Genomic DNA, 16,733 nt, shown 5'->3' with positions numbered 1-16,733 from the left:
TTACAAGCCTGCTGCTGCCTACCATCGCTCAGTCAGACTGCTCTATCAAATCATAGACTTAATTATAACACAATAACACACAGAAATACGAGCCTTTGGTCATTAATATGGTCGAATCCGGAAACTATCACCTCGAAAACAAGACGTTTTCGAGAACGTAACCGTTCCGTATTTTATCGAACAGGTGGCATTCAGAAGTCTAAATATTCCTGTTACATTGCACAACCTTCAATGTTATGTCATAATTACATAAAATTCTGGCAAATTAGGCGGCCCAAACTGTTGCACATACACCGACTCTGCGTGCAATGAACGCAAGAGAAGTGACACAATTTCACCTGGTTTCACCTGAGTACACACAAGAATATCTTATGACTGTGCAAGGACAGCCCTGCCTGCTAACCTGGATTTATTTTAGCTAAATATGCAGGTTTAAAAATATATACTTCTGCGTATTGATTGTAAGAAAGGCATTGATGTTTATGGTTTAGGTACACATTGGAGCAACGATATGCACCGCATCGATTATATGCAACGCAGGACACGCTAGATAAACTAGTAATATCATCAACCATGTGTTGTTAACTAGTGATTATTATTGATTGATTGTTCTTTATAAGATATGTTTATTGCTAGCTAGCAACTTTCCTTGGCTTCTTACTGCATTCGCGTAACAGGCAGGCTCCTTGTGGAATGCAATGAGAGGCAGGTGGTTAGTGTTGGACTAGTTAATTGTAAGGTTGCAAGATTGAATCCCCGAGCTGACAAGGTGTGTGTGTGTGTGTGTGTGTGTGTGTGTGTGTGTGTGTGTGTGTGTGTGTGTGTGTGTGTGTGTGTGTGTGTGTGTGTGTGTGTGTGTGTGTGTGTGTGTGTGTGTGTGTGTGTGTGTAATAGACGCCAAGAGGGAGTTAAAAGATGTTCATTGAGGCAATGGTAAACTTTCTTTTCTTCTTTCTGTGCATGCATGGATCAGCTAAGTCTGTGTGAAAACCATCGGCTGCTTTTGACCAGGCCTGTCTCAGTAAACCTAGACGTTGTAGTCTTCTGCTCTGTCACATCTACAGCAGGTTCTCAGTAAACCTAGACGTTGTAGTCTTCTGCTCTGTCACATCTACAGCAGGTTCTCAGTAAACCTAGACGTTGTAGTCTTCTGCTCTGTCACATCTACAGCAGGTTCTCAGTAAACCTAGACGTTGTAGTCTTCTGCTCTGTCACATCTACAGCAGGTTCTCAGTAAACCTAGACGTTGTAGTCTTCTGCTCTGTCACATCTACAGCAGGTTCTCAGTAAACCTAGACGTTGTAGTCTTCTGCTCTGTCACATCTACAGCAGGTTCTCAGTAAACCTAGACGTTGTAGTCTTCTGCTCTGTCACATCTACAGCAGGTTCTCAGTAAACCTAGACGTTGTAGTCTTCTGCTCTGTCACATCTACAGCAGGTTCTCAGTAAACCTAGACGTTGTAGTCTTCTGCTCTGTCACATCTACAGCAGGTTCTCAGTAACAATCTAACTGCTCAATAGCACCAAATGCCAGGAATAGCTTGGCTTCGTTTCCAGACTTTCCAGACCGCAAACCCTTTCTCTCCATAAATCTGCAGCCTCAGATTCTTGTAGAAGCTGGCTGGAGATGGAGGACAAACAGTAAATGGGAACATGTGTTTATTTGTCTGTTAGTGTGTGCGTGCGCGAGTGTGTGTGACTCTCTGCCTGGCACGACCGTGACTGTGCCTTATTGAAATGAGAGCATCTGGCCAACTTCCAATCCCTCTCTGACATGGTTAGCCTATTTGAAAAAATAGTTATCCTAGCTTGTAACTAGTCCAATGTTTGCAAAACATTTAGCACACACAAGCACTTTGGTTTTATTGCTTGATGTGTCAAAATGAGACACCCTTTATCCTACAGCTTCTCCTATTCTCCTCCTCAGCCAGACACTTCCAGAGCTTTGTTCTAAGGAACTATCTGCAAAAACAGGATTCTGAGATCAAATTGTATTGGTCTCATGCGCCGAGTACAACAGGTATTACCGTGAAATGCTGACTTACAAGCCCTTAACCAACAATGCCGTTTTAAGAAACTATTTACTAAATAAACTAAAGTAAATAATTTGCTTTAAAGTTCTGAATCCTCATTGTTTTGAATGGTGTCAACAATTTGTATGCTGTATTGTTTTGAACTTAACAACATGAATTTGGGTATTTAGAGTACTATAAAAAGTAGAGAACATTGAACTGAACAAGGCTATTTCAGCAAAAATGCAGATAGAACCTGCCTAGTTAAATAAAAAAAAAAAGAACCTTATAGTCCCAAGCTCTATTACAAAGACTACAGACATGCTAAGCACCATATTTGGGGTAGTGCCAGAGGCATAAGAGGTACAGTATAGATCCAATAACCCATAGGCAGAGGGGTAGCACTTTGGGTTTTATCTACCTGCCGAGGGACTACTGTTAAATTAGTTGGCTGGATAAATCCGGCACATTCACCGAAAGTGTTCATATGTATTGTCAGGTTGCAGTAATGCTGTCTAATCTAATCTGTATGAAAAGCCTTCAGCAATATATTTTTATTTAACCTTTATTTAACTAGGCAAGTCAGTTAAGAACAAATTCTTATTTTCAATGATGGCCTAGGAACAGTGGATTCACTGCCTGTTCAGGGGCAGAAATATACAGTGGGATTAGTGTGGTAGTCCAAAAAGAACAGGCCTAACTGGAACAAAGCTAATACCAGTACTCACAATGTCCCAATCACCATCATTATTTGTAACTCCTGGTAATACCACCTGTAGCACCTACTCTTTCTGTAGTAGTAGTAGGAACATAGTTTGAGCAAGATCTGAGGTTCTACAAGGCTGACGCAGAAGTTCATTAAACATTTTGGCACAGCAGTGGAGTCAATTAGTGCTTTATTTGTTGTAAATTGAACACACAGCAATTAGTAGGCAATCTGTTCTGGGTTAATGCTTGACAGCATGTAAACTACAGAGCTCAGCAAAGAGCTGTGAGCACAAACGTGCTTAACATATTGCTGTACGTATGTGTGTGTTTGATCATTTTGTCCCTTACCCAGTGTCTCCGTCCCCTCTCCCTTGCTAGGCCCCTGAAACTCCCTTGTACCCTCACAACCCCCCTCAAATCTGACTGAACCTGACCAGGATAAAGACCCATACTCCCTCAGGATTGTTGTTTCTCCACTCTCTCCTTTAAGTATAGACACAATAGAAGCCACTCTACTCCCTGCTGTGTTTGGGGCTGGTCTTGCCTCTTAGAAATACTTCAAATACAAGGATCTCCCTCTCAACCCCCTGTGCCAGTCATGTAATAAAGAACCCCAAAAGCACTGCAGGTGTTGCTGCTGGAAACCTACAGCTCTCTCTCTCTCTGCACCATCTGGGTGTATTTGATGAGTGGTACTCCAAGACTTGCATCCAAAATGACACTGTATTCCCTATGTAGTGCACTACTTTTGACCAGTGCCCGGACACACCCCAAGACTCATGTGCTGCTTAGAGTCTCTCCGAAATATGCAGTGAAATGTGACACAGGAAACGGGGCCAGATCTCTTCTCAGAGCGTCTCTTTAGTCCATTGTCCTGCTTTAGTAGGTAGAGGTTGTTACGGCTCTCGTTGGGACAAAGAGTCCAGGGTGCAGCGTGGTAGGCGTACATAGTATTTTTATTGATTTAAAAACAAAATAACAACGACAAAAAACAAAATCGAACAGTTCCGTCAGGCACAGACACTAAACAGAAAATAAGATCCACAACTGAAAGTGGGGAAAAGGGCTACCTAAGTATGATCCCCAATCAGAGACAACGATAGACAACGATAGACAGCTGCCTCTGATTGGGAACCACACTCGGCCAAAAACAAAGAAATAGAGAACATAGAATGCCCACCCAAATCACGCCCTGACCTAACCAAACATAGAGAATCACAAGGATCTCTAAGGTCAGGGCGTGACAGGGTTAACCGCTGCTGCTGCAGGCCCACACTGTACACATCAAACACTGTGGCCCACAGGGCATGTAGGCTACTTCCACGTCACGGCAAGGATCTGAGGTTACTGCCCCTTGGGCAGACAGAAAGCAGAATAGTGGTTTTTGGACAGGCAGGAAACAGAATAGTGTAGTTATAGGACAGACCGGAAGCAGAATAGTGTAGTTATAGAACAGACAGGAAGCAGAATAGTGTAGTTATAGAACAGACCGGAAGCAGAATAGTGTAGTTATAGGACAGACCGGAAGCAGAATAGTGTAGTTATAGGACAGACCGGAAGCAGAATAGTGTAGTTATAGGACAGACCGGAAGCAGAATAGTGTAGTTATAGGACAGACCGGAAGCAGAATAGTGTAGTTATAGGACAGACCGGAAGCAGAATAGTGTAGTTATAGGACAGACCGGAAGCAGAATAGTGTAGTTATAGGACAGACCGGAAGCAGAATAGTGTAGTTATAGGACAGACCGGAAGCAGAATAGTGTAGTTATAGGACAGACCGGAAGCAGAATAGTGTAGTTATAGGACAGACCGGAAGCAGAATAGTGTAGTTATAGAACAGACCGGAAGCAGAATAGTGTAGTTATAGGACAGACCGGAAGCAGAATAGTGTAGTTATAGGACAGACCGGAAGCAGAATAGTGTAGTTATAGGACAGACCGGAAGCAGAATAGTGTAGTTATAGGACAGACCGGAAGCAGAATAGTGTAGTTATAGGACAGACCGGAAGCAGAATAGTGTAGTTATAGAACAGACCGGAAGCAGAATAGTGTAGTTATAGAACTGACCGGAAGCAGAATAGTGTAGTTATAGAACAGACCGGAAGCAGAATAGTGTAGTTATAGAACAGACCGGAAGTAGAATAGTGTAGTTATAGGACAGACCGGAAGCAGAATAGTGTAGTTATAGGACAGACCGGAAGCAGAATAGTGTAGTTATAGGACAGACCGGAAGCAGAATAGTGTAGTTATAGAACAGACCGGAAGCAGAATAGTGTAGTTATAGGACAGACCGGAAGCAGAATAGTGTAGTTATAGAACAGACCGGAAGCAGAATAGTGTAGTTATAGGACAGACAGGAAGCAGAATAGTGTATTTATATCAATCCAAACCATCACACTCCTCCTTTTCTCTGGATATATGTAATTTTACTACAAATGGTTGTCATGACTACCTCTTTGTAGATACTTGTATGCAGTGTGATTACCTTGGCTATCAAAGGGCATTGTTATTATCATGATATCGGCTATTCCTACTGTACATTATTTGTTAGATAGAGCTCTGGGCAGGTTGCCAATAACTTTTAATAAGTGTGTACACTGAGTGTACAAAACATTAGGAACACCTTCCTATTATTGAGTAGCACTCCCCTTTGCCTTCATAACAGCCCCAATTTGTCTGGGCTGGACTCTACAAGACACAACAGGGATGCTGGCCGATGTTGACTCCAATGCTTCCCACAGTTGTGTTAAGTTGGCTGGACGGCCTTTGTGTGGTGGACCATTCTTGATACACATGGGAAACTGTTGAGTGTTAAAAACCCAGCAGTGTTGCAGTTCTTGACACACTCAAACCGGTGCGCCTGGCACCTACTACCATACCCCGTTCAAAGTCACTCATATTTTTTCTTGTCCATTCACCCTCTGAATGGCACATATACAATCAATGTATCAGCTGTCTCAAGGCTTAACCATTCTTATTTAGCCTGTCTCCTCCCCTTCATCTACACTAAAGTTGATTTAAGAAGTGACATCAATAAGGGATCATAGATTTCACCTGGATTCACCTGGTCAGTCTGTCATGGAAAGAACAGGTGTTCCCAGTGTTTTGTACACTGTATATATGTCATCTGAGGGATTTGTGTGATTATTCTAGTTGCTTGTGGTGGACTTCAAATTATGATTTCAGCCCTTTCTTAGACAACGTTATTTCACGGGAGGAATTATCTTGTCACGACTTCCACCGAAGTCGGCTCCTCTCCTTGTTCGGGCGGCGTTCGGCGGTCAACGTCACCAGCTTTCTAGCCATTGCCGCTCCATTTTTCATATCTCCATTTGTTTTGTCTTGTTCCATACACACCTGGTTTTCATTCCCTAATCACACTGCATACTTTTGGTTTATGTTCCGTGTTTTGGGCACGTTTATGTTCTTATGTGCTTTCCTTTGGACCGGAATAAAAAGTGCGCCTGTTAACCACACGCTGCTCTCCTGCACCTGACTTCGCCTCCCGTACACACGTAACATGTCTTCTATGGCATGTCACTAAACTGTCATTTGTAATACAGTATAACAGGTCACTTAACACTAGATTCACAAAACATTTGCATCTGAACAAAGTCAGTAACTTTACGTTCTCTCCAAACCTCCGGTGGGAAGAGTTTACAGTGTTTGCTTATCACTTTGCGGGCCCAACGCATGTTTTGAAAATGACGTGGCAGTATTCTGGGTGGTGCCTCAGCCCTCATAAGTCGTCACAGGTTCAACCCATGGATCTGGACTCTTAAATAAAACTCTATTGCTTGGAAGAGATGAAAAACCACACCTTTGTAAATGGTGCTCTTGGAGTTCTATGGCACCACAGACTATCAGACCCACAGACTCTCGTGATCCACAGACTCTCAGATCCACAGACTCTCAGATCCACAGACTCTCAGATCCTCAGATCCACAGACCCCCAGATCCTCAAATCTACATGCCCTCAGGTCAGGGTTCTAGAGAAAGAAGTAAATAGAGGAATTGGAAGTAAAGCCTGCTTTCAGTTTCTATTATTTATCCAGATACCAGTCACTTTCTCCTAATCCCCGCTTATACATATGTAATTAAAATACTCCAGTATCCCTGCACATTGTACATGTGGCATTGGCACTGACCCAGTATATAGCTTCCTCTTATTTGTGTTTGATGCGTTTTACCTGCCCATTCATGATCCTTCTGTGTTTCGGTAGATAGGGGTTCATATTGGGAGTGAGGTGTTGGAACTGCACAATTAGTTAAATTCACATCGAAATCACGATATTGACAATATGCAATATTCATATCGCAAGATATTTATATCGCATGCAATATTGTGAAAGGCATCTCAGCTTTTATAGTTTCTAATAGTTTTTCTTGTTCTTGCAGCTGCTTCCCTCACACACCAATCCCCACCCCCTGTGACTCAAGCAGTTCCTCCTCTACGCTGTTAGGTTCACAGTTCCATGCTTTTCTGTTAGGTCAAATGCAGTCAACCAATTGTTCCAGGTAGGGTTGTGACTGTCATGGAATTTTGGATGACAGTAATTGGCCAGTCAAATGACCGCGGTCTTCGTAATAACCATTTTGAATAGCATATTTGTTTTACATTATTATAAAAATAAAAGCTAAATGTACGCACATTCTCTCCTCTTCTTCGCTGACTGCATGTGTTCCATAGAAATAGAAGGAGTAGTCCAGAGGTGTGGACTCGAGTCACATGACTTGGAGCCTCAAGATTTGAACCTCAAGAACTCCTTTGTTAGGCAAGTCGAAAATAAGTTCAGGAGTAAAAATGTGCATAACAAGCCACTTAAGTTGCATTTGCTCTGTGCGCAATAATAGTGTTTAGCACGATTTTTAAATGACTACCTCATCTCCTTATCTCTGCAGCCCACACGATTATCTGTAAAGTCCCTCCATTGAGTAGTGATTTTCAAACACATATTCAACCACAAAGACCAGGAAGGTTTTCCAATGCCTCGTAAAGAAGGGTATCTATTGGTAAATGGGTAAAACAATCAAACAATCTGTGCTTCAGAGCAAAACATTTGCGTGGCTTGACTGTTGACCAATGACCAGTCATCAGCATTTGCCTCAGCATTAAGCTACGTTAATATTATCCATATAAAATGAAGTTTAGCAATGTGCTACAGACACATCTTTGCCAGAACATTTCGGTTTTGGTTCTGTTCCTCAAATTTCGTTATTTTCCGGTTCTGTTCCCTGTATCGGTTTTAACCCTTGGTTATAATTATATACCTCAGTGGTGGTACTGGCTATATGTCTAAAGGATTGTTGTAACATCACACTGCCTTCAATAATTATGGGATGAAGATGTGACATCATTTGGCAAATTAATTACAATATTTGTAGGAAGAAAAAGGAAGAAGAAAGGGAAAAGAGGGCTACAGACAGATCCTGCTTTCCATCCAATCCTGTAACCCTCTAGCATACAGGTAGACTGTATGATCCTGTAACCCTCTAGCATACAGGTAGGCTGTATGATCCTGTAACCCTCTAGCATACAGGTAGACTGTATGATCCTGTAACCCTCTAGCATACAGGTAGACTGTATGATCCTGTAACCCTCTAGCATACAGGTAGACTGTATGATCCTGTAACCCTCTAGCATACAGGTAGACTGTATGATCCTGTAACCATCTAGCATACAGGTAGACTGTATGATCCTGTAACCCTCTAGCATACAGGTAGACTGTATGATCCTGTAACCCTCTAGCATACAGGTAGACTGTATGATCCTGTAACCCTCTAGCATACAGGTAGACTGTATGATCCTGTAACCCTCTAGCATACAGGTAGACTGTATGATCCTGCAACCCTCTAGCATACAGGTAGACTGTATGATCCTGCAACCCTCTAGCATACAGGTAGACTGTATGATCCTGCAACCCTCTAGCATACAGGTAGACTGTATGATCCTGTAACCCTCTAGCATACAGGTAGACTGTATGATCCTGTAACCCTCTAGCATACAGGTAGGCTGTATGATCCTGTAACCCTCTAGCATACAGGTAGACTGTATGATCCTGTAACCCTCTAGCATACAGGTAGACTGTATGATCCTGTAACCCTCTAGCATACAGGTAGACTGTATGATCCTGTAACCCTCTAGCATACAGGTAGACCGTATGATCCTGTAACCCTCTAGCATACAGGTAGGCTGTATGATCCTGTAACCCTCTAGCATACAGGTAGACTGTATGATCCTGTAACCCTCTAGCATACAGGTAGATTGTATGATCCTGTAACCCCCTAGCATACAGGTAGGCTGTATGATCCTGTAACCCCCTAGCATACAGGTAGACTGTATGATCCTGTAACCCTCTAGCATACAGGTAGACCATATGATCCTGTAACCCTCTAGCATACAGGTAGACCGTATGATCCTGTAACCCTCTAGCATACAGGTAGACTGTATGATCCTGTAACCCTCTAGCATACAGGTAGACCGTATGATCCTGCAACCCCCTAGCATACAGGTAGACCGTATGATCCTGCAACCCCCTAGCATACAGGTAGACCTGTATGTGGTCCTTCTGTGGCTCAGTTGGTAGAGCATGGAGCTTGTAACGCCAGGGTAGTGGGTTCGATTCCCGGGACCACCCATACGTAGAATGTATGCACACATGACTGTAAGTCGCTTTGGATAAAAGCGTCAGCTAAATGGCATATATTATTATTATTATTATTATTATTATAGACCGTATGATCCTGCAACCCCCTAGCATACAGGTGTATGATCCTGCATGATCTGAACTCCAGAGAAGTGACAGTGATACATGATATCCCTCATTTAAATTCATAAATATTTCACACATATTACAGAAATCTAGTGACTAAGTTTTTGCCGATGAGCACCAAAGCTTGGCTCAGCATACAAGAGGCAGCTTGTCATGTCCTGCATACTTGCTTAACACACATTTTTCTGTTGAGAACTGTGTTAGTGTTATCCTCTGAGAGAGAGAGAAGAAGGACGCAGATGGGCCAGTCTTAATTTATCTCTGGAAGTCCAATAACTCATTGTACTGGTGTAGCAGGTAGTCTTGCGGTTAAGAGCGTTGTGCCGCTAACTGAAAAGTCTCTGGTTCTCCGAGCTGACAAGGGGAAACATCTGTCGGTGCCCTTGAGCAAGGCATTTAACCCAAATTGCTCTGGATAAGAGCCTATGCTAAATGACTGAAATGTTTTTAAAAAATGTACTGAACAAACGTCGGAGCAGAGTCAAATACATCATACTGTACAGCAGCCCGAGTCAGAGTAGATTGAAATACATTGTAGCTCAGTCTGCAGCATATGTGAGCAATTTGGAAGGTCGCTAGGCTATATAAAACAGGTGAATTGAGCCAACTGTGTGGTAGGGAACAGTCCCTATCCACCACCACAGTACTCTGCCAATGTCCTTGGTAGTTATGTCCCGCTATAGCTCCTTCCTGGGCCCTTGATTAGGGATATTTCAGACATTGTTTACATTTGAGCCTGTGTGTGTTTCTATGAGGATCATCGGTCGACCTTGGCAGTGCCTCTTCTGCCTCTTCTGGTTTCAGGCAGTGAGCTGTTGAAGATGCATTGCCCTATGTTGCGCAGTTGAAGAAGTGTTGCGCTGTTGTAGAAGCATTGCACTATGTTGTGCTGTTGTAGAAGAGTTGCGCTGTTGTGGAAATGGATGCTGACAGTAGAGCAGATGTTGTGCTGTTGGCAACACCTGGCTAACTATCTCAGACACACACACACACACACAGTCTTGTACAGCTAACCTTGTGGGGACACACAATTCAGTCCCAATCAAAATCCTATTTTCCCTAACCCAAAAACCTAACCCTAAAACTATCCCTAGCTCCTAACCCTAAAAGTAGCCCTAGTTCCTAACCCTAGCTCCAAACCCTAGCTCCTAACCCTAAAAGTAGCCCTAGCTCCAAACCCTAGCTCCTAACCCTAAGAGTAGCCCTAGCTCCAAACCCTAGCTCCTAACCCTAAAAGTAGCCCTAGCTCCAAACCCTAGCTCCTAACCCTAAAAGTAGCCCTAGCTCCAAACCCTAGCTCCTAACCCTAAAAGTAGCCCTAGTTCCTAACCCTAGCTGCTAACCCTAAAAGTAGCCCTAGTTCCTAACCCTAGCTCCTAACCCTAAATGTAACCCTAGCTCCTAACCCTAGCTCCTAACCCTAGCTCCAAACCCTAGCTCCAAACCCTAGCTCCAAACCCTAAAAGTAGCCCTAGCTCCTAACCCTAGCTCCAAACCCTAGCTCCAAACCCTAAAAGTAGCCCTAGCTCCTAACCCTAGCTCCAAACCCTAAAAGTAGCCCTAGTTCCTAACCCTAGCTCCAAACCCTAGCTCCTAACCCTAAAAGTAGCCCTAGCTCCAAACCCTAGCTCCTAACCCTAAGAGTAGCCCTAGCTCCAAACCCTAGCTCCTAACCCTAAAAGTAGCCCTAGCTCCAAACCCTAGCTCCTAACCCTAGCTCCTAACCCTAAAAGTAGCCCTAGTTCCTAACCCTAGCTCCAAACCCTAGCTCCTAACCCTAAAAGTAGCCCTAGTTCCTAACCCTAGCTCCAAACCCTACAACTAGCCCTAGCTCCTAACCCTAGCTCCTAACCCTAAAAGTAGCCCTAGTTCCTAACCCCAGCTCCAAACCCTAAAAGTAGCCCTAGCTCCAAACCCTAAAAGTAGCCCTAGCTCCAAACCCTAATAGTAGCCCTAGCTCCAAACCCTAAAAGTAGCCCTAGCTCCAAACCCTAAAAGTAGCCCTAGCTCCAAACCCTAAAAGTAGCCCTAGCTCCAAACCCTAAAAGTAGCCCTAGCTCCTAACCCTAAAAGTAGCCCTAGCTCCTAACCCTAAAAGTAGCCCTAGCTCCTAACCCTAAAAGTAGCCCTAGCTCCTAACCCTAAAAGTAGCCCTAGCTCCTAACCCTAAAAGTAGCCCTAGCTCCTAACCCTAAAAGTAGCCCTAGCTCCAAACCCTAAAAGTAGCCCTAGCTCCAAACCCTAAAAGTAGCCCTAGCTCCAAACCCTAAAAGTAGCCCTAGCTCCAAACCCTAAAAGTAGCCCTAGCTCCTAACCCTAAAAGTAACCCTAGCTCCTAACCCTAGCTCTTAATGTAATTCTAACACTAATTCTAACCTTAACCATAAACCCCCTAGAGATAGCATTTGACCTCCTGGGCACGAACAAAATGTCCCCAGTTGGTCAAATTTCTGTTTGTTTAATATTTATGTGGGGACTTCTGGTCCCCACAAGAATAGATAAACAAGTACACACAGTCCTGGCAGTGCCTCAAGTCTGGTGTAACAGACATTCACACTGCTGCCTTCCCTCTCACTGACGGAGAGCATTAGTTTCTCCCAGGCCCAGCCATAGTCCTCTCTCTGTTAAACTAGGCTACAGCAACACGCTGGATCACCCACTCACAGCCCTGTCATAACACAGTGGACATCACACATTCCTCTCAACCCGGTCTGTTTTCCTTTGTCTCCAAGTCAAACCATCCACAGATTCTACTTATCTCCCACAGCTGTCTGTCTCAGAGCATGAGTATAAGTACTTTTTTTTCCTTTTTTCTGTGATGTTTAAAATGTTCCACTTCATGTCATAGGACACAGCAAGGAGGATTTGAACTCCAAAAACAGTTAATCTCATTTGGTATTTTCCCTATGCTAAAACAGGATGTCATTTATTACCATTCCCCCTCTGCCCTCTCACCAAGTTAGCTTTTTTTCTCTCACAATGTAGCAACATCAAATATGAGCAGCACTGACCTTGAGGCGTTGGGAGGGAGACGGTACTCCCTGTGCGTTATCTCTGACTGTGTAATCTCGGACACTGCTGCCTGCCTGCTACACTGCTGCCTGCCTGCTACACTGCTGCCTGCCTGCTACACTGCTGCCTGCCTGCTACACTTCTGCCTGCCTGCTACACTGCTGCCTGCCTGCTACACTGCTGCCTGCCTGCCTGCTCAAGTAGCAGGGGGGGTTAGTAATTGGCTACTCAGAAGGAGCCGTTAGACTATACAGACTGTATCTTGCCTTATTCAGACCAGACTCACTTTCTAGTAAAATGTTAACATTTCTCTCTGTCTTTGACTTCTAATTAAACTGAAGGCAGAGGAGCCGTAGCAGAGACTCCACTCTATAAATATGTTAGTAATGCCACTATAACCCGCTTCTTGCTAAGTTTCGTTATCTATCTGGGTTTTTTATCTTGTCCAACTGAAACCTTTGGGAATTGATGTATTGTGAAGAATTATTGGATTGATTGCATAGGCCTGTCTTGACTTGCAAGCTTTAGTTGAACTTGCCAAGTCTCACAGTACAGTTTCCTTCACGGAAGTGGAAAAGAGCTGGCTGATATGTTTACAGAAGCCACTGTCACGTTGTTGAGACTTTGCAGTGCTTACAGTCTGTTTTTTGTGTGGCTTTTCTCCCTCATCGTGAAACCATCTCGGTACTCTTTGGCAGCGTGCTGACTCTCCGGGAGTGCAGTGTTTCGATGTGGTGTCATAATGGGGAATTGAGAATGTCCCTACAGATCAGCCTCATGGTAAATCTAAATTCTCTTTTGATGGCTTCTGTATGGTGTGTGTGTGTAGAGCAGCCAGGACCCCAAAGCCTGCAGACAGTACAAATAAGCTATCTCCTCCCATTGCTCTAAACAAGATTTGTAGAAAGGCAGATTGTTTGTGTATCCACAGCAGGGTCCTTATAAATGAACACAGACGCAATGTATTCTGCGTTTGAAGACCTGTTTACCTTTGTTCTACTTCGCTATTGGATAACAAAATGAATCGCTTACTCATCACAAGCCAGTTCTTTATTCTTTTTTTTTTTTTAATTTTATGGGGATAGCCAGCTCTTTGTACTGTAGAGACCTAAATACTCTGTGACTGTGAGGCATATCTAATTTGAAAACATATAATTAAGTTGTGTGGTTATGGCGGTATTGTTCTGCTGTCAAAGCCTTCATTAGAGGCAGTATGTTGAAAATACTTCCCATACAAAGGGAGTGGCCCAGTGCAATAATGGATGTATCTAGCCCTTTGAAGATCGTTTAAAGCATGCTACGACATTTTGTCTTTCAACATTTCAAAATAGCATGATTGACTCAGACTCCACACACAGACTCCACACAAATACATTTCAGAATACATTTTTTTCTGTACATCAAAATGCTCCTCCATTAGACTCCCAATAATATCAATGACAAGGCCTTTTCCCATATCTAGTAAACGGATCATAAAGGAGGCGTGTCTTTAAACAGGCACCTATGTCTCCAGTCTGTGACACTGTGGAGCGCAGCAAGGCCCCGTTGTAGGTAGGTAGGGGTAAAGTGACTATGCATAGATAATAAACAGCGAGTAGCAGAAGTGTAAAAACAAAGGGGGGGGGGCAATGCAAATAGTCAGCCCTACTACTGGAGTGCAGACTTACTATTGACTTACTTGATAATATTATGTTACTTACCTACTTCCTCTACACAATCTCTCCCCATCTCATCTCAGCCCTTCCATGAATCAGCCCTACTTCATTGGGCCGAGGTTTGACATCATCCAAAGATGTTTATTTTTGCTCCCTTAGTGACTATCCTCGTTCCTCACACCACTGTGCTCAACTGAGAGCAGGAACTTCAGGAAGTGTATTTCCTGCTGCTACACACAAGTCGTGGTAGGGGCACTGCAGTATATATGAACTAGAGACGTCGTCCAAGTTGGACGGCCGTTTTCAATGTAATCTACTCACGTTCACATGCCGTTTCGTGGTTGTCTAGAACTGGTTTTAAAGAGCCCATAACGCCTGCATAGTAGCACTCAGTGCTCACTGGAGATGTCATGATGTCATCCAGAAAAATGACAGACATTGGATGAATATAAAATGTTAAAATAGTCCGTGAGTGATAGAAAAAATTGTCCTCAAAGACAATTACGTGAGTAATTTAATGGATGTTTTGTATACAAAGGTGATGACTGTCTTATTGGGCCGAAGAACATGGCTGACGTTTTACATTCTCCCAAGCAATTGTGATATTTTGTCTGTTTTTTGCGTAATGTTGCTGCTACCGTCTCTTGTGACCAAAAATAACTTCTGGACATCAGAAAAGTGATTACTCACCACTGACTGGAATAAACTTTTTCCGTTAACGAGTCCAACGAGAAGGATATCCTGCTTTCACTGGAACAGGCCCAGATCTACAACTTTTGAGTGAAGAAAAGAAAAGAGGCCGCAGATCAGGCATCCTTCTGAGAATCTGGAGGCGAGCAAAGTAAACTCCCACTGACTTCCATTCTTCTGGCTAACGTGCAATCATTGGAAAATAAAATTGATGACCTATGATTAAGATTATCCTACCAACGGGACATTAAAAACCGTAACATCTTATGTTTCACCGAGACATGGCTGAACGAATATATGGACAATATAGAGCTAGCAGGATTTTCCATGCACCGGCAGAACAGAGACGCTACCTCTGGTAAGACGAGGGGTGGGGGTGTGTGTCTTTTTGTCAAGAACAGCAGGTGCGCAATGTCTAATATTAAAGAAGTCTCGAGGTATTGCTTGCCTGAAGTAGAGTACCTTATGATAAGCTGTAGACCACACTATCTACCAAGAGTTCTCATCTGTACTATTCATAGCCGTCTATTTACCACCACAAAACGAAGCTGGCACTAAGACCGCTCTCAACCAACTCTATAAGGCCATAAGCAAAGAAGAAAATGTTCACCCAGAAGCTGCTCTTCTAGTGGCCAGGGACTTTAATGCAGGCAAACTTAAATCAGTTATACCAAATTTATACCAGCAAGTCATGGGGGAGAAAATCCTTTACTCCACACACAGAGATGCATACAAAGCTCTCCCCCGCCCTCCATTTGGCAAATCTGACCATAATTCTATCCTCCCGATTCCTGCTTACAAGCAAAAACTAAAGCAGGAAGTACCAGTGACTCGCTCAATACGGAAGTGGTCAGATGATGCAGATGCTACACTCCAGGACTCGAATATGTTCTGGGATTCATCCAATGGCATTGAGGAATACACCACCTCAGTCGTCGGCTTCATCAATAAGTGCATTGATGACGTCATCCCCACAGTGACTGTACGTGCATATCCCAACCAGAAGCCATGGATTACAGGCTACATCCGCATCGAGCTAAAGACTAGAGCTGCTGCTTTCAAGGAGCGGGAGACTAATCCGAACATTTATAGGAAATCCCGTTATGCCCTCAAACGAACCATCAAACAAGCAAAGCGTCAATACAGGATTAAGATTGAATCCTACTACACCGGTTCAGACACTTGTCGGTTGTGGCAGGGCTCGAAAACTATTATGGACTACAAAGGGTAACCCAGACGTGAGCTGCCCAGTGACGCGGGCCTACCAGATGAGCGAACTCGCTTCGAGGCAAGCAACACTGAAGCTTGCACGAGAGCACCAGCTATTCTGGATGACTGTGATAACAATCTCGGTAGCCGATGTGAACAAAACCTTTAAATAGGTCAACATTCACAAAGCCACTGGGCCAGACTGATTACCAGGACGTGTACTCAAAGCATGCGCAGACCAACTGTCAAGTGTCTTCACTGAATTTTCAACCTCTTCCTGACTGAGTCTGTAATAACTACATGTTTCAAGCAGACCATCATAGTCCTTGTGCCCAAGGAAGCGAAGGTAATCTGCCTAAATGATTACCGCCCCATGGCGCTCACGTCGGTAGCCATGGAGTGCTTTGAAAGGCTGGTAATGGCGCACATCAAATCATTGACTGCAGCTCAGCGTTAAACACTATAGTGCCCACGAAGCTCATCACTAAGCTAAGGACTCTGGGACTAAACATCTCCCTTGGCAACTGGATCCTGGACTTCCTGACGGGCCGCCCCCAGGTGGTAAGAGTAGGCAACAACACGTCTGCCACACTGATCCTTAACACTGGGGGCCCCTCAGGGGTGTATACTTAGTCCCCTCCTGTGTTCCCTGTTCACCCACTACTGTGTGGCCAA

General features: G+C 43.8%; 1 protein-coding gene across 6 annotated transcripts in view; it reads left to right on the top strand.

Moving 5' to 3' along the window:
• LOC118386354 (integrin beta-5-like) overlaps window positions 1-16,733 on the top strand; it is a 97,736-nt gene that overhangs the window by 46,141 nt on the left and 34,862 nt on the right. Inside the window, exon 11 of one of the 6 annotated variants that reach the window (XM_052522789.1) lies at window positions 12,478-12,764. The exons of the other annotated variants lie outside the window; for them this stretch is intronic. Within the exon in view, the coding sequence (XP_052378749.1) occupies window positions 12,478-12,749 (272 nt within the window). The 3' untranslated portion in view covers window positions 12,750-12,764. Of the gene's footprint in view, window positions 1-12,477; window positions 12,765-16,733 lie in introns of those variants that run through there. 6 annotated transcript variants of the gene reach the window in all.

Source organism: Oncorhynchus keta, chromosome 7, assembly GCF_023373465.1.
Source record: "Oncorhynchus keta strain PuntledgeMale-10-30-2019 chromosome 7, Oket_V2, whole genome shotgun sequence".
Lineage (NCBI taxonomy): Eukaryota > Metazoa > Chordata > Actinopteri > Salmoniformes > Salmonidae > Oncorhynchus > Oncorhynchus keta.
This window is presented reverse-complemented; position numbering and strand designations above follow the sequence as displayed.